Source organism: Serinus canaria, chromosome 1A (genome assembly GCF_022539315.1).
Source record: "Serinus canaria isolate serCan28SL12 chromosome 1A, serCan2020, whole genome shotgun sequence".
Classification (NCBI taxonomy): domain Eukaryota; kingdom Metazoa; phylum Chordata; class Aves; order Passeriformes; family Fringillidae; genus Serinus; species Serinus canaria.
In genome coordinates, this window is record NC_066314.1 from 9929617 (window position 1) to 9948910 (window position 19294).

A 19294-nucleotide genomic window follows, 5' to 3' on the forward strand; every position below is an offset into this window, starting at 1 on the left:
TGATACCTATACCAGATAAATCAAGAAGTAAAAAGCAAATATTTTGAGCAAAAATGTTGCTTCACATGAAAGATGCTGGTTCATTTAGAAAAGGTTTCTTTGAAGCTAATGGTGACTTAATATTATCTTGTATACATGTAAGGATTCCTGCCCAAACTGTGAATATCTAGCATTTCTGAACAGCAAGTTACATCTGAAAAACAGATTCAACTGTGGTTATGGTCAGAAAAGAGAATATAAAAATAGCAGTTTCCATGTGTTTGGTCATGTCTGCTTACTTTTCCAACCAAAATAAAGTTTTTTGAAATTTTTCACTCATGTTAGCAGTCCAGAGCAAATACATCTTTGGTAAAGTGTGCAAGTAACTCTTTTCTTTTAGATAACTTCTACAGAAATGTTATGCTACTTTCCTAATACACTGATAATACACAGAGCTACACTGATTTGAAAGCCAGGTTATCAGAGCAAGTTTGCAGAGCTGCCAAAAAAAATTAGAAAAAAAAAATCAAAAAACCCAACAACCCAAAAATCCCCACTCTCAGACAAGCCCCAACAACAGAACTAGAGAAAGGATTTATAGGTCCAAAAACATGTCCTCAAAGGTTCAGAAAACAAAATATTCTTGCATAAAACCTACTACTTTTGAATCTTGTATTTTAATTTTTAGTTACTATATGTGTAGGTTGAAACTGAAAACAGAATTCTTCCTGAAAATTTACTGCATGAAAAAAAAAATCCTTCATATTGAAAATCCATTTCAAGATAAAATTTGATTGAATTGATAAAATATTATGCTTCCACTGCAAAATATATGAGGCATGAAGATGCAGAAAAAGGCTCATGCTACATTTTGCAGAATATGATGTGGCACCAAAAAGCATTTTCCTTTCACAGATCCAGATGCAAATCTCAGTTTTGACTGCCTACAAACAGAACATCTGAATATAGAATCTGCAGGATCTTTTCTTTCTAATGTACCTGCTGTCCCTGGCCCTGGAGTCCATGTGTCCTTGTGAGGGGAGATATATAATTGGCCTATGTAAAAGGCAGAGGCACCCTCAAACAGCTCCCCAAAACTGGACAAATAGAGAAGCAGGACTATGGAGTTACACCTGCCCAGCACAACATCTGCAGCTAAAGAAGCTCATGACCAGGACTTGATCTCTCTTACAGAACTGAGACACATCACGAATAATCCACAAGATTATGTATTAATAATAAGAATCCATATAACAGAATATTTCCTCCATTAGGGAGCACTCCAGACCTTAAGAGACACAAAAGCAATCTTCCTACAATTTAGGAGGAATCTGAATACAGGCCAAATATTCTCCTCAGAGAAGTCAGTGGTAAAACACTCTAATGGTGCATGATTCTGTCCTCTGCAAAAAATGTCACTCCACACATGCATGGGGAACAAGTCAAATACATCTGGTTAGCAGAATGTGGCTATTTTGGGCTCAGAATGGTGATATGATTATTTTTCTTGCTTTTTGTTTACACTTATGTTTATCTTTGTCAGGGAAAAAAACAGAAAAAAAACCTGAGAAATCCTTGTTTTATCAGTTGCAGTGGACAAGGATTCCATGCAAGGTTCTTGGCCAGTGAAATATATGTTCTCTGTTTCTCAGGTAGTACATCTCCAAGAAATTCCTGAAAATTAACTTTTAGTCTTGGCAGAAAAACGAGGACAGCAAAAAATCAACTAAAACCCCTAGAAATAATGCTCATTCTGCAAGAGAAAGTATTGTTTTCACACAAACATGTTTTTCCTGTAATACCAAATGCTCAAAATATTTTCTTAACAGACTGTCTCTCAACTTGCTTTTGTCACCTTACTTTCACTTAGTAAGGCAGTAATTCCTAAATGGAAATTTTAACTTTTGTTCCTTTTGGGCAAAAGGAACTGGATAAAAAGTCCCACTCATATATGTTGGAAATACTTGATTAAAAGTTATTTGTGGATTGGGAAGCAATCTATTTTTTTAAGAATACCTGTTATCACTCATAAATGCTAATCATCAATACGGGCAAAGGAGTCAAGGCTGGGACAGAGACACATTTTTCTGACTCACATGGCATGAGGCCACATGTGGGTCTCTGGTTTTTCGTGGAAAATGGAGGAAAACAGTTTCCGCTGTTGTCACACACTCCTGCCGTAGATGGTAGGTGGATGCATGGGAGAAAGGAACAGTTTAAATTACAGCAAAACTTTTCCTCAAGTGTTTATTTTTGAACACTTGCGTGTCACGAAGGCCGGTCTCATGACTTTAAACAAAACCCAATGTCATTGCTTCCATGAGGTTAAAATGAAGTGCAAGAGAAAAATTACAATGACTTTGCCTGCAACAGAAGGAAGGTCAGGCATCGCTTTGGACTGAAGATTGTCTCCCTCCATGGAGCAACGCCAGCAGCTGATACTTGACCTTTAAATTCCCCAGAGCTGCCACAATTTTGAGGAAGTGGCATTTGTCAGATGGCCAAAGAGGGCGATGGAAAGGCCAAGGCTGGTGGCTGGGGGCGGCCATGGGCAGGTCAGAGGAAAGGTGTTTTCTTACAGTGAAATTTTCCGTGTGGTGGGAGAATCCCAGTGAAACGGCAATGGATGGAGTCGCTGCCTGGCCACGAGGCCAAGGGGCAAGTGCAGAAAGTGGGACGTTGTGCAGGGACATGTCTGCGGGGAAGGAGAGGTCTGTTCTGGCTGCAGGTGAGATGGCAATGGGGGGTGGGAGGGAATCATGCCGCAGGAGCCGGCAGCCCCGGGGCAAGAGTTAAGAGACCCGGCCTGGCCCGAGCTCCTCCCGAGCTTCTGAGGGATGGAGAGAGAGGCGGGGGGAAGGAGGGAGCGAGGGAGGGATGAGGCGGGGGAAGCCCTCTCCCTGGGCTGGTTGAGGGGTGGGAGGGAAGGGAGGCAGCTCCTGAGGAGGGGAGGAGAAGAGGCAGAGAGGGGATGTTGTTAAACAGTTTCTTACCGTAAGAGGGAGTTGGGACCCAGATCTTTCCAGTTAATCACACAACAAACTTAGATCATCGCAATAAAAAGCTCGGCTCACTCTGCCTCCTCGAGTGACCGTCGGTGCACGGGGTCCCTCCGAGGAGCCATCTCCTCTTCTCCTCCCCGCCAGCCGCCGGGGGGGCCGCCGGCACCATGCGGGCCACCCACCTCCTGCCAGCCTTGCTGCTCCACCAGCTGCTGCTGCTGCCCACCGCCATCCCCGCGGCAGGTCAGTTCTATCACTCCGCTAGCGACCCCCGTCCGCTCGCAGCCTCAGCACGGCCCCTCTCCCCCGCTCCGCCGCGGCAGGGAGGGCGCTGGGGCGGCGCGCTGGGCGCTGCCCTCAGGTCGCAGCCCGCAGGTCGCTGCCCGCAGTTCGCAGGTCCGAGCCCGCAGGTCGCTGCCCGCAGGTGGGGCTGGCAGCGCCTCACCCTGCGTGTCCAGGCGGGTTGGCAGCTCCGCGGAGCCGAGCGGAGCCGGCCGGACGAGCCGCGCTCCGGGCGCGCAGCCCTGAGGGAGGCGGGTCCCGGCCCGGGGGCTGCGGAGGGGCCGCCGCTCCAGCGCCTGCACCGTGCGGGAGTGGGGCGCGGGGCTCGCTCAGGACTGGAGAGCTGGAAGGGGAAGAGAGGGGAAGGAAAATCGCATCATTGCCCAGTGGTGCTCCCGGGCGTTATCAGGACGCGACCGTGTATCCTTAATTTCCAGTGGTAGAATAAATGTTAAATAATAGAAGTTGACAAGAAATACTCAAAGCACGGGGTAGTGCATTGCTGAACGGGAATGTCCTTGCTGAAGTTCAGCAGCATGAGCGTGCTATTTCCAGACTGAAATACTTGTAATTTCATTAGATGTTCCCGCTGAAATCCGGGAGATGGGGGGGGGGGGGCGGGGGGGCAAGGGACGAACAATAAGTAATCAGGTGCTGGATGCTCTTTAGCTGAATTTCTTTCCTGAAGTGTCCCCCCTGGACTGGTTATCTGAAGAGCCAACTCTGTGCTTTCTATTGGCCCTCTGGGAAGACGTTTAAGGAAAAAAGTTTGTAAAGGTTTCTACAAACCTTTCCTTCCTTCCGGCAACATTGTTAGGGTCAGACCTTTGCACAGACAGAAACAAAGGACAGGCACAATTCAGGGAAAGAATCTGCCAGGAGCAGGCAAAGCAAGGGCAGGGAACTGTGGCACTGGGTTCTGGGGCAATATCTGAGGGCATTGGGCACAGTATGGCAAGGAATGCTGATGGCTTCCAAGACATAACTGCTTTCTAGTTAAAAAATAAATACTTTGAAATGGAATTTCAAAGTGGAATATTTTGTGATCTGAGTGGGCAAGTCAAAAACAGACTGGCAGCATCACGTGCAGTAAAACCTGTTGTTTTCCCCCTGCAAGGAAGAGTGTGGTTCTGTAGGATGCTGAACAATCTCATTAGAGCTTCTGTGCTCAGTCTGCTCACTGAGGATATTGTTTTCACAGGCATTCTTTAGCAGGTGACACAGAGATACAGACACTATGATACTATACTTTTCTGAACTCCTTTTCCATGTACATTGGAATTTCCATTTTTTGGATGTGCAGCTTCTCTGAAAAGTGGTGACTTGAGCTGGTTAGGAATTTTCTGAGAAAATGTTTTGGGTTTCTTGTACTGGAAAATGCTGATACGTCAAAACATTTCACAAAAATAATTCCTGTTAAAGAGAAACTTTCCTTGGTTTGTTTCCCTCAAATCAAATGGCAGAGAAGTGTGCAGCAGGAGACATTGCCAATAGCTTGTAATTTGCAATAGTGGTAACCTGCTGTTGAGAAACCCTCACCTGTGACAGAAGCTCATTAACTGATGGGCTAGTTAGGAAAAAAAAAAGAGCAAAATAAACACTTCAGACACACTTACACACACACACTTTATTCCATGGGCCAGAGGTACTCAACTAGTCTATAGACAAGGTCATAATAAGTTAGGTCATGCTTTGCTCTCCTGGTAAGTCAGGGTGCTTTTCTTGAGTGAGAGAAGGTCCTTATTGTCCCTGACTGTAGGTGCTTAGTGCTGGTCTGTAGTTTACCAACTTCAAAGGATGTTGGATCTACTTAATACTTTGAGAGGGAGACTGAGAGACACCTTCTGTGCTGCATACATAAGTACTGGGCTGATGAATAGGGTTGTGCATTAACCAATGGGCTCTCCAGTTTGGGGGTGACTGGTTCACCTGGATGAGGGGAAAAATTAAATTTCCGAAACTTAAGAGTTTTTTGGAGTAGGACTTGTTTTCTGATCAGCTTTCATGGTGACACTTTCTTGACAACCTGCCTTTCCTAATTTTCCTCCCCCATCTTCCTTAGTATTAATTAATCCTGTTGTTTGCCTTATTGGCAAGGAAGATGACTCTTAGCACATTCTGCCATTTTGCTTACCTTGTTTTTGAAAATATGTGATCTTCAAAAGAAGTGTCTGTATATTTACACTGTAGGCAAGGGAAAGTTGTGTTACTTCTTTATGAAAATACAAATTTCTGGGGCATTTCTGTAAATGATTGCTTTGTAAACATATATGCTGTCTTTGTTTGGGATGTTGGATCCTTTTTACTGGGATTTTTTTAAGAAAGATTAGGATTTGCCTACATAGGATTATTTTCAGATATGAAAAACAAGCTAAATTATGCAAATGGAATTAAAACATGAGAAGTCTTTTGCCAATGCACATCCATACTTCTAGCGCTGTTCTGTCAAATCTGATTTCAAATGTACATAATGGTGAATTTAGTTTCTTCTGTGAACAAATATTCTGGGTTTGTAATCCCATGCCCTAAATTCTGTGCAAAGACAATGTCCTGTGTAACAGAAGTTGCTGACTAACACAGTTGGGTTATATTAAGGGGTAAAGAAAAAGGAGGGTGAAGAAAACACAAGAAATTTAAATGTCAGCAAGCTGTCTACGCTATCACTTTCTGAGTTCTTTTTTAATATAAAAAAGATAAGACTGAGATTGATGAAAGATAAATGTGCATGGTTCCTATAGACTGCTTGCCTAGTCATTATCAATATCCTGTAAGTCTCTGTCACTTACACAAAGACATTAATCTGTAGCTAATAACTTTATCAAGGAGTTTTCTTTCTTGATCAAATATTCTTATAATTCAGTATTCTTGGGAAGAATCTCTTTAATAATGTTCATCTAGTGAAACTAAAAATGACTCTTTAATCAAAGCAACAAGTAGATTGGCATGTTGCAAAAGAGTGAATGTTGAAGATTTATTTAAATTAAAGATACATTTTTCTGTGAGAAGACTGTCAGCCAAGTGTGTTTATTCAAATTTATTTAAAGCACATTCTGTAGTTTGGATGATCTGAAGAAGTTGCTAATGAAGATGTGGGAGTTGCTCTTATTTCCTATATATATTATCACTTAAAGAAAAAAAATCAAATCCCATAGCCATAATCAATTTTTGAATGTTGTGTATTCCTGTGGTCTGCATAGCTAAGTATATTTTTAAAAATTAATGTGATTTATACTTTCCCATCCCAGCTGTAGATAATCATTATACTATATACTGTCAACAAAGTGAAATGAAACTGTGCCAGTTGGAAGAGTGTATTCCTTCTGTTTAATGGAATCCTTTTGGTACTCAGTGCCAGGGGCTGCTTGTTTTGCTCTCACATGTAATACAGCACTTACCCTGCTTAACAGATTTTCTGTTTCTATTAATGCCATTTTCATAAGCAACATAGCAGGAGAATATAGAGTTGAAAGACATGAGATTAAAATGTTGCGTAAAACTCTGGAAAATTGACCACTGAAGTCAAGGAAAGGAAAGCCTCTTATTGGAGGAGCTCATCTGTCATTATTGTAATACTTCAACTGAGGCCAGGGTTGGAAGGGAAATGTTCAGTCTCCCTCAGAGAGCAGAATATCTCCCTTTTGGATCTTTATGCTGAACATTAGTTTGCCACTTAAGCATTTCAGACTTTTCCAAGGAGGTTTAAAACCAGGATAACTGGGCCTCTTTTTGAGTAAAAGCATGATGTGGAGAAAAAAGACATTGCCCTGAATGTTTTACAATTACTTGTACTGGATGAGTGTTGGAATTTCACTTTCTCCCCATCAGCATTAAGATGGGGTGGAATGCAGAGACTGGAAGGCAACACAGAGGTGAGAATGGATTGATCATGGAGGTGAGAAAGGATTGCTCTCCATGCTTACTTGGGAAGCAAGTAGGACAACTGCCATAATGCAAGCAACATTAGAACCTTGCTGTGGAGAAAACATGGCAGCTAAAAAACCTGGGAAGAAGGGGTGAGGACATCCTCACTGTTTCCCCATCTTCTCCTGTCAGTTTTTGTGGCAGTGCTCTGAGGGTTTAGAGCTGTTCTCGAATGCACTTAGTACCTACATGCAAAGCAGCACTGTGGTGAAGCAGAGCTGGGAATGTGCTTCAGATTAGTCAAACGTGTTGGCAAAACCTAGCTGTAGTTTTCAGTGGCTTGTGGGCCTCCACCCATGTGCTGTCTGATGAGCCCAGCCGTGCCTGGCAGTCCTCGGTGCTGCTGGCCCAGCTGGGGACTGGCTGCTCCCTCTGACTCCCCTCAGCTCCAGCTTTTCCTATGACTCGCTGCCTTGGCCAGCAGCACTATTTTTATGTATACAACATGAAGCAAGGCTCTGATCACTCCTCACAGGGGCTATTTTGCTGCCCTCAGCCATCTGTCATTCTTTCTTTTGCCCAATCCCTGCCCTGTCTACTTGTGCTTTTCTCCTTACCCCTTGCTGCATGCCCGGAATTCCGGTTGGCAGGGACGCCATCACAGAGGAAGGGCACAACATGCTGGGTGCCTCAAAGGAGACACCAAGTGCTTGTAAAGATTGTGGAATGCAATGAAAAGTGGTGGGCATTTAATACTTGTGCACAATGTGTAAGAGGACAAATCTTACAAGGGAAAATCCTCTCAGTCATTTAGCCAGAGGTTAGATACAGTAAGTCAGAGTACAAACTGCTGCACATTTGTTTCTGCCAGTGGGTCCCAGCATCCTGCTGAGCAGATAACCTTTTCTTGGAAGGAAAAGATCTGTCCATTTGCTGCTACCATCCAATTTTAGAACATACTGTCAGTTTTTAGCATTATCCTTAGCTCCTTGAGTTTTCATGCTGACCATGGGAGTGGATACCAAAGGCAGGACTTAGCACAAACATGAAGTTGGGTTCCCAGTTACATGGCAGTCTTTGCAGTTGATAATAATGGGTGTGTGGTGTGAGTGGTAACATAAAGCCAAAAAAAAAAATCTTTTTGCATTTCCTGAATCTGCTCAACAACTAGACTGAGAGCCAATGTAGAAATACGGAAATCATTATCTATTATATATAGATATTGTATGGATAGTTGTATATATTTCAAACTACTTTCTAAAAATTGTGTGATTTTTTTTCCCCATAAGGGTCTTGTGCCAAGAAAATAAATGTCAGAAGTTAAAATATTCACATCATCCTCCAGGTACTTCTGAGAAACTGTTTAGTTTTGACAAGCTAGAGATGCCTCCTTGGACAGCTACTTTTATTTTGGTGACTTTCCATCTATACAGCTGACTGCAGATTTTCTGGGTATGGTTGGTAAACTTCTTTTACGCCAAATTATTGTCTTATATAAATAACTGCATTAAACTTAATCTGACATTTTAAGTTTATCCAATCTACAAAGTTGTTTTCTTGGGCACAACTCAGATTGTTATTGTTCCAGTTTCTCATTATGTTGGTCTGCCTTTCTTCCTTTTTTTTCTTTTTCTTTTCACCCCAATTGAGAAGTCATTTGGAAAAGGTGTTCACTTTTTGCATTCTAGCCAGGAATCTGGATATTTCTGATACTGAAACAGGCAGAAGGAGAAGTCAAAGTAAATGAAAGTAAGTTAAAAGTGTTGAGCACTAATTCTTTTTGTCAGAGTGACTCTGTTATGACTTGATTTGAGACGAAATTGCCCTCAGTGTATTTATTGAAAAAGTGCTTTCAAATGGTTCACACAGATTACAATACTGTGATGACCCTATTAATGATGTTAGGATCAACATTCATCTTTTCTTTTATTTCTGTGACCACACTGTTAACTTAGGCATGTTGTATCCAAAAGCATTTAGTAACATCTACTGTCACCATCTGGTGAAGATTTGGTTTGTTTGTTTTTTCTTTTTTTCTTGATGAAACCAGTATATTTATGCTATCATACTGAGGAACACATACAGTTTAGCCTTGATGTTTTATATCCTTTATGAAGCATTGTCTTGGAAATACTTTATTAAATATAATTAAAACTATACTTTCTATCATATTGTGTAGACAAGGTAAACACCTCACAGTATTTGCATGCTGGTTTCAAGCCATATATGATGAGGATTGTTGCTTTTTGTCAGACCCACTCACTGATTTTTTCTTGTTACACAAGTACTGCCAAATTCTGTTTTAGGCACATAAACATACTTTGTTGTTAATTTTCTTATTAAATTGTCAATGTTTATACTGAGATAAGCATTCTGCTTTGATATATCTGACACTGTGATAATACATTGTTTTGCAGATTTTTGCTTTGCACTTTTCCCATTCAGAAATTATGAATATAAGTTACCATGTGTTTTTTGTCAAGTATGGTGTCCCCTGATAAAATGTTTGAGATGTCTACTGTATTGAACTGTGCTTTCCTACATTTATTTCAGGTGTGTTTAAAGTTGGTTTGTTTTGTTTTTTTTTTTTTTATTTAAAAGTCTTTCATATGATGGTAGATTTCTGATTTCCCTCCCCCCATGTGCAAGTTTTAAATCACATGATATTTCTCTCTCATTTTTTTCTAGCTCATTGGGAAAATCTAGTTTTCTTTATCTTGCAGTGATGATTGTGTTTGCAAAGTTAAATTCATAACTAATCTCATTTTAGCATTCTGACCTGGTTATCAATTACAACACAAATAAGTCAGTCTCTAATTAGTCTATCTGTTAACTGCTCAAGATCAAGTGGCTTAATTTCATTACAAACGTGATGCAAAATATTAAACAGAGATCTAATATGCCAGTTGATGCTAACAACAGTGCCTATGTCTGGTTTTTATTTCTGAAATAATTGTGTCACTTTATATGATCCTTTTTCTTCACTGGAATATATTTTGAATCATCAGCTTCTCTGTGTTTCCTGCACAGCATGTGGACAATTTCCCTATTTTAAATATTTCTCCTCATGTTGTGCTAAGTCCACTTAGCACAACATGAGGAGAAATATTTTGTACTTCATTCTCCATTTGGAAGGACTGCAGTTGATTCCTGCAGTTCTCTGACAGCATCTGATAGTCTAAGGAATTCAGGTATTTTAATTATCTTTATTTTCCCATAGATTTAGTTTATTTCTGACATCTGACAAACAAAAAATGGTGATGCTTTTAGATGAGTGTTTATAGTCTTAAAAAACTGGCAGTTATAAAAGGTCCCCACAGAGTTGAAAGTTTAGCTCAACAAAACAAATATTAAAATACTCAAGTTCTGTAAGTGTAAACAATCAGAAAAGGGAAATAAAACTCAACCAAAAAGAACCAAGTTTTCATTAAGAATCTCAATTAAAACATAAGCATTTAATTTCTATTTATTTATCTTCCCATTTGGAAAACCTGTTGTTAAGTTTGGATGGTTTTGTTCTGTATAACAAAGTGGGATGCAAAATTAAAAAGAAACAAAAGGAATAAGTTTTCGTACATTATCAGGAGACTTCAAGATGTGTTTCTTCAAAAAAGTACCAACTTTTGCATAGACTAGAGGGAAATTTGGAAACCCTGGAAGCTGACATGCTGAGTGCATCATAACTGGTATTTAATAAAAGATTTCTAGAGCCTGTAAGAAGTCCATAGAAGTAGAGATTTTTCCAGGGGAAGGAGCCAGTATGCTCCAGTTGAGCTCTGTAAAACTTTGCAGCCTAAAACATCTTTATTAGAAAAAGCTGGAGTGGTGGAGGAAGGAGAAAGGGATTACCAATGAAGCAGATAAATTCAAGTCATCTCCTTGGAAAGATTTGCTGTGGATAACACAAGTAATGTTTTGATCTCATTTTAATGAGCAAAGGTGATCTTTGGGCCCTATGGCACACTGTATGCTAATTTGATTACCACAAAAACGGTCTTGTATTTGCTGTAGTAGGCTTTTTACTACTAAATAGATAATGCAAAACTAAATATTTTTTGTAATCAGACTAAGACCTGAGGGTGTAAAATGTGAATTGCTTCGGTGTTTGAACTCAAAAAACCTGAAACTACTGAATTTCTATTCCCTCATGTAGCTCAGTATCGGACCAACAGAACATAATCAGGTAGTAACAGAACTGAGTGATGTGGTGATTTGGGAGCTCTTTTTGGGAGGCCCCTTCTGGGGGACACCAGGCCAGAAGGGAAAAAGAAGCTATACTGCTGTCATTTTTCTATCAGCCCAGTGATTACAGAATACCTGGAGAGAAAGAGAGATCAAAATAAAAATACATTTGCTGATTCAAACCAGATTCTCTTGTTACTCAAGAAGCTGTCTTTCTATGGTATTGCATACTGTGGTCTCCATTGGTCACAGTTCTCTGTGTTAATGGTTCTGTTTTGTATTAAGGTAATTAAAGTTAAGCAGGTTCTAGAACACAGGCACTGTAACTAGCTGGTGAGTTTTCTTACAAAAATGCTGTAGAATGTCGGTTTTCTTTATCTCTGATTATTGAGATAATTTGACATGGACTGGACTTGCTCCAAGGAAAAGTACTGTTGGAAATCTTTCCTCCAGGTGCCCTATAGCAGTCTCAGTCAATGGTTCTTGTCTGAGAAGACTGTACAGAAACTTCATTTGAAAATCTAGTAAGGGAACTGAAAGGTGAGTTCTTGTAGCTCCAAGGTAAATGTCTTTCACTGTGTGGTACCTCTTTTCTTAAGTAAATCTTTAAAGTCTTTTATGAAAATGGGAATACCAGCAGGGAGACTCTGGAAACCCCTTGTGAGATTATGGAGCACTTGTCCAATGCTGCATCCTACTAGAGCAGATGTCTCAGTTCCCATTTCCTTGGGCGTTGACTGAGCTCTTCTCTTTTCAGTTCAACTTCATGTTAAGAAACAGAAAAAGGCACCATCCTCACCTTTTTAAGATTTTTTTTTTGACTGAAGAAATATTTTTAGTTAGTAGTTGTTTCTGTTGAAGAAAAAAATGTTGGTTCATGTTTGACTGGATCCCTTTGTGTTTGAATCAGCTGCTAATATTTTCAAATTTAAGTGGAATGTCAGACTTCCTTGGTAATGTGGTATGAAACTACAGAAAACATCAGAGGACATGGCCCACAAAATAAGCAGAAATCCTGATTTAATAAGAGTTTGAAAAATTGAAATGAATGGCAATCACACATTGGATACATACTGCATACTAACCTTAAATGTGGAGCATGCCTATGACACTGTTTGAGTTAACTTTTTATTAAAAAGGCACCTAATTTGACACCAAAATAATATTGTTTTATATGTTTTGTTGTGAGAATTGTTAAAGTAGTGCTTTGCATTATTCTGATGTTTCTAACAGTCACACCACAGATGCACTTGGCCCTTTGCCTCTTGGATTATAGGCAAGACATAGAATGTTGTTGTTTGAAAGCTAAACTAAATCAGGCTGTTATGAATTGCTAAATGCAAGATCAAACCCATAATCCTCTTTGGACAACTGCTAGGAAAAGAAGGACAAAAAAGAAAAAGCAGAGCTCTGTACCATATTTTTCAGGCAGAACAGAATTTCTTTATTGTTTAAATCATATTCTTGCATGCTGGCTGGTGAGTTTAAGGAGCTGTTATCTTGGGAATTAAGATAATGACACTTATCAGTAGATGGGAAATGTTAGTATCAGGAACTGAAAGAAAACACTTTGATATTTCTCTACAGATTCTTACCACCATTTGACATAAAAGTCTTGGCTGAGAAAACATAAAACTAACAAGTATGTCTTGTAAGATAATAGATTGAGAAATACACCATAAAATCTTTATGGAAGATTTGTTTTTGTGGTTGACTTAAGGGGTAAATACCATCCTTTTTGAAGCACTTTGTTTCTATCACAGGTATAACAAAAACAAACAAAAAAAGAAGCAGCTTCAATCATTTCCAGTAACAGGTTCAGGATCCTTAAGATGAGAACATTACCATAATATTTCTCCAAGCAGTGATTAATTTTGAGTGTGCATGTGCACTGCACATATAGAAGGCTGAAAATGCTTAAGAGAGCTGATAGGAGTCCCTAACACAACACCAAAATTATGAGCATTGGAGTAATTGATCAAAATATTATAGTAATAATATAATATTAATATTAATATTAATAATAATAATAATAATAATAATAATAATAATAATAATAATAATAATAATAATAATAATAAAGGTAAATAGATTTTTTTTCTTCATTTTTTGGTGATTGGGATTAAAATTTGTGAGGAGCAACATAGTTTACTTTCATCAGTTCAAAAAGAGAGAAAGGAGAATGGGGTGAAGATTATTTTGTAAGGATGTTGTAGCAGAGATATTCTGCTCCTTTGTTTTTCTTCTTTTTTTAAAAGCTGAAGATTGATGAGGTCTAATGTAGATGTCTTTGTGATATTTCTAGATGTTTCAGGGATAACTCACCACTGAGAGGTGTGGTTTAGCTGAATGCAGTGCACATGTGAGCTCAGTGATCAGGATGGAAGCTCTGCAAAGGGGATACTGCTAAGCTCTCTTTGGGTTTCCAGCACATGGAGCTGGCAATAACTCCTCCAGAGCCTCAGCTATTGCAGCTTATGGTTATTCTGGGCTTCTGCAGAGTGTACCAAGCAAAGCTTTACTGGCCTAAGTGTACTCTGCATGTGCCTGAGGATCTATTCAGAGCACTAGGCTGAGGTTTTATCTATTGGAAAACCTCTGGCAAAATTTAATAAATTGAACCTGAGCATTTGTGTTCTATTATTGTTGCAGTGTCTGTAGAGAAAAATGAAAGGACAGCTGTGAATACAGTTACATGGAAAGAAGTTAAGGAAAATACTATTATCTGTAAACTAAGAAGGAATTTATTCACCTAACCTTACGTGGATAAGCCATCTAATCCAAAAAGATCATCTGGGATCACTGAGTGAAATAGGAGAAATAGATCCACAGGGCAATTTATTCTCCCTCTGTTGCTCATCTGACAGAATAGGGACAGTTAGTCTCCAGATGTACTCATCTGTCTTCAGAGACAATGGAATAGACTGGTTTTCATGGAATGCAAAGCAGAAATGGTAGACTGGTTTTAATGGAATGCAAAGCGAAAATAAAAATAAATATTGGGAAAATTCTGGAATTTTCTTACCGATATCAAAGACTTTTCCACTTGCACTTTAGCCAAACATCTTTAGCCAATCTTCCTCCCTCCATTTGATACCTCTTCCTGTGGACTTTTCAATAGAGACATGGAAACAAGATCATTGTGTTCATTTTTGCAGGAATCTTTGGAACACTGCAGACTATGCTATGGCCTCTGTTTGACCTTATAATCTTTTCTGTGGGCTAAAAACTCTAGTTCAGTCCCACTTAGACTGGACACAACACTCACACTGAGACTTCACTGGAGCAGTGAGATGATTACTTTGTGTCACTTCCAGAATCCATTTTTTTTTTCACAATTTGTGATAAGTGTATTGTTTTTAGAACTGCTTTTTTGCATTCAGAAAGTGATGTTATTTTTCGCTTGAGCTTTTAATGGAAAAATTTACAAGATCTCAGATAATTATTAGGCATATTTTGCAGGTTCTGAAAAAAATTAACAAAGGATGAGAACCTTTCTTTTTACATTTTTACAGCATTATGCATGTCTTATTTGAAACTGGTTTTGCTACATTTCCTTCTATTTTGTTTTTAAAAATGGAATTCATTTTCTAAAATAATCAATTCTTCTGCAGTATATGCTTATACCCTATTTTTGTGAGATTCTCTATGCTTTAGGTTCTGGAGATGTTATAATTCCTAGAAAAAGTTATCTGTATCTAATGCCATCCTTAATCTCAGCATTCTTCTGAAGAATATTTTATTTTGTTGTGGTTTTTTTCTTCATATTCTTCACTTCTTTTTTTAGAGGGCAAAGGCAAAAAGAGAAATCCTCTTCATGACTTCAAAAAAACAGGAGAGTTGATGCTCATTAAAGTAAACAAGACACTGGAAGTAAAAACGAAGCTGTTAAATACCACAGAGCAATGTGCAAAGAGATGCAGCAGGAACAAAGGCCTTTCCTTCACTTGCAAGTAAGTTATGTATCTTTTGTGTTTGGGTTTTTTTTCCCTTAGGAAACAGGTATAACAGCCTTTGATCAAAGGTCTCTCTGCTTGTCATCAATGGTAGCTTGTACCAAGAACAACCTAAAGATTGTGGTTTTTATTTCAGTGGCCTTGCTCTACCTGTCCAGAGAGTGTCAGTCTGAGGCTTTATCTGAGTTGTCTGTCTTCTTAGCTTGTCCAATCTGTAATCGTTTCCATAACATACCTGACAAAATGTACTCATGTTAAAATGCTGATGATTTGGGCTGCAGTGTAGCATTAGGTGAACATTTCTGAGATTTTTATGTCTCTTATAAAATGGTCATTGTCACACATCACAGCTGCAGTGTTTCAGCACCACTTCAGACTATATTCTGTCTTCATTCTTTGCACATTACTCCTGCTGAAATCAGTGAGACCCTCACACATGGAACACAGATACATGCCCTGCTGAAGTTCACTGGCAAGTACTGCGAATCTGATACAATGGAATCAAACCTGGGCTGTGATAGCTATCCTCCAGCATCTGCTGTCTCTTAGAAACACAGCATGCAGCTGATCACTTGTCTGCCTTCTACATTGTCTCTACTATTTTTTGGAACAAATCACTATCATTTATCTGGCGTATTAGACTTACATGATCCCGCTGGCCTCTCTTAGTCTAGACCTTTAGCAATCAATGAAAGGCATTGCAGAGGATCTTGGAGAGATGGATGACTTCTGCACTGGTGAGTACTGGCCTAAATGTGAGCCTGTACTTGAAACAAAACAGTTTTGACAATTGGTACAAATGGAAGCTGGATGAAATGTGACAACAAATATTCTTCCTTGCAGAAAAGGTTCTCAACTGTGATTAAATTCTTCTGTAAGCCTTTAATGCCATTGTTGCAAGATCTCATTTGTATCATTCTCTATTTATATGTGTAAATAATGAGCAGAGTTAACTTTTTTCAGATAAAAAATATTTTCCAGGCGCTGAGACTTTTCACCTGGTACAAGCCACGCTTTTCCCTATTGGCAGGGCTTCCACTGATGTCATTGCCAAAAGGATCAGGCTGTTTTCAATACAGCAAGACATCCTTGAGTTCTGATGAGCAGCAGCAAGGAATATTGCAAAATTAAGTATCACGGCATAAAACAAATTCTTAATAACTCCAAGAAAACAACAATTTTATACTCTAGCATCAGTTTGGGAAAACTGTCTCAAGCCACTTGCAGTTGCTCCAGATGCTATCTTTTGTGTTCTGAAAATAAAAAGCAAGTTAATATATGTGTCTAGTATCTTTTATAATAAAATTAATTTAGAGTCTCTCTGAATTTTTAAAATGTTTTCATGTTTTGTAGCTGTTTTTTGTTTTCTTGGATTTTTTTCAGTGTCTGATGGATATCTTAGGGAGCAATTGCTCCTTTAATGAATCAATGCAACAACATAAAGGAAACATGAGGGACTTTTAGAGTAGAGCTTGGAAAAGCCCTGCTCACAGATAACAGAATGGCAATCTGTCATGCAATTACATTGCACTGAATCTGGAGAATTCCAGATCCTGATGACTTTCTGAATTCCTGTTTTCCCTGGTGGGCTTTTAGCAGGGAAGGTGCTAAAAACCTGCTTTCACAGTAGAGGTGTAGGTGATGAGGTCTGTGCTACCATTATACACAGAGTGCATGGGATTTTCTTTACAGGGATCTCAGAACATTCTTGTGGTTTCCCTTTTGGCCCCATATGGATCCTTTTGTACTGTGAGCTGTTCTTTGATGCTACTGTAAATACATATTTTACATGTGCTCTATTTTAAAGGATCCAGTGTTTACTAATGTTTCCCTTTTATTCCTAGGATCCCAGTCTTTAACTTCATACCAGTACATGGTTATTACAAGGTGAAATTTGTTGCCAACTTAAATGAAAACCAATTAGCTTCCTGCCTGCTGCGGGAGTTTTCTAAAATAAGAAGTAACACAAAATGACATTTTAAATTCTTGAAATATGAGACTTGAAATTTCCTATGTTTATTTTCATGGCTTGATTCTTATACTCCACATCCATGCAGCAGTTCTCCATCACTTGGGTCACAGCACTGATGTTTTATTTTCTGTATGTAAGCTTTATGTAAGAATTAAAAATGGAATTGCTTTGTAACATAATTGTGACAGTAGGATTGTGAGCAACAACATCTGTGCCTGTGCACTGTGACAGTCACAAGCAGGAGCAGTGTTAGGTTTCTTTTTTGCCAGAAAGTGGTAAAAGTAGCAGATTTCAGGTACTACAGACTTGTAAAGGTTCAGGTACTCCTTATTTTCTGGAGTGGGGGGGGAAATTGAGATGACTTTCTATTTCTTCATTATAACTTTCTGTGTTACATGAAAGAAAATTTTGAGTATTTTATTGTTTAATCATTAATCCTAATGGTTTTAACTGTTAACACTTTTTTGGTGAAGCTAATATATGTAACTTTTGAGAACAGATACTTCCCCTATTCCCTTTGCTGTCATGCTTGCACAGATATTGTTCATTTCCAGCTGAGTTACTAGATCTTTATCTAGACTTGTTTCTTTTTCATAACATTATTCCTAAAATCCTCCATCAAAGAACTCCTGAGATTCACTTACACTGTGTTTTTGACTTCATAAATCTCTGAGCCTTTTTCTGCCTTCCCTATTAATTTTATTAAGCTGCTGCTGCTGCTAAACTGTTCTATTCCTTTGTTTTACCACCCTTAGCAATCCAATACTCCCTCTGTTTTTCTACAGTCATCCTTGGGGTTTTTCCCAAAACAATTCCTATGGATGAAAAAACAAATCAATACAGTTACTCTTTTATTTACTATACAGATGATTTTTGCAGGTGTGTCCATAACTTTGCTGCAAAGTTGTCACTGTCTTATCCTTTGTTATCTGCTCAGAATGTCTGTATTTACCCAGAAAAAGATTTCAGTATAGACCACAAAATTTCAGCACCTGCAAGAAAATTTACAGACTACCTCAGTACAAAGAGAAACCAAAAAAAAAAAAATTGTTGTGATCGGTAGCATCAGTAGAAGAAAGTCCAAGAATTTGCTGAAATATGTTGACTTTGGAGGTATAAAAACCCTCCAGATTTGGGTCCAAGAAAAGATTGTTACAAACTTTTATGTGCAGAACTGGTTGAAGCCAAACTGGAAAGAAACCAAAAGGCAACTGAAAGGCAAAAACTGAAAGAATAGTTTGTAAACAGTGCATTCTGCATTCCCACTTTAGGAGGGAGGAGCAGAAACGAGAATGTAATTGGAAAGGCAGGAAAGGTCAAGGATATTTTTGTGAGTGATGGAGTTAGAGGCACTTGGATATGCTTGAATTTGAGAATCAGCCAGAAGAGAACAGAAGGCTGCACAAGGGCAGAGGGATGAAGGTTAGCAGGTTGGAAACATTTGGAGTCAACAGAGTAGAGAGAGCAGTTGGATGAAAAATCTGTTTGGTGATGGAAACGATAATGAAGAAGATGTTTGAAAGAGAGAGGACTGGGGAGATTGGATAGGATCTTGTAGCATTTTTAACTGAAGCCAGCAAGATCTCACACAGAAATCTTGTATGGTGAATTAAATGAAGAGCAGGGAACTTTTTGTTGAAGGACACAATGCTGAAGAAAATGGCATAGCCAAAGTATGCATGAAGTGTAAGAAATCTGTGTGACTCTTGGATATTATCAAGTAGTGTTAAAATGCCTTCTCAGATCAGAATGAAGTATCTCAGAATGTATGGGATGAGTGACAAAAATACAGATTTTTTTGGTAGAGGAAAAAATGTCAGTTATTTGTTATTTGGTTCAAATGAAAAATTAAAGAAAAAAGTTGCCCCCTCCAAGGTGGTCAATTGTGGTTTTAAAATCCTTTAAAATATTTTACCTATAGTTAAAAACTATCCTTTCAAAACTGCTATAAGAGAAAACAGTCTTCATTTTTCATTTCAAGTATTGAAAGAAAGTGTTTTGTTTGTCTTTCTTGCTGTCCCCCATATCCAGTCAATTCAGCGCACGTTGTACTCACTCCT

General features: G+C 38.9%; 1 protein-coding gene across 5 annotated transcripts in view; it reads left to right on the plus strand.

Moving 5' to 3' along the window:
* The first annotated feature begins 2963 nt into the window (after nt 1-2963).
* Nucleotides 2964-19294, plus strand: part of HGF (hepatocyte growth factor) — a 54833-nt gene continuing 38502 nt past the window's right edge. For all 5 annotated transcript variants that reach the window (XR_003946019.2, XR_003946020.2, XM_018910326.3 and 2 more), the window contains exons 1-2: nt 2964-3224; nt 15094-15259. Coding sequence is in view for 3 of the 5 variants with exons in the window: in XM_018910326.3 (XP_018765871.1) it covers nt 3149-3224; nt 15094-15259 (242 nt within the window). In the remaining 2 variants the exon portion in view is untranslated. The remainder of the gene's footprint in view (nt 3225-15093; nt 15260-19294) is intronic.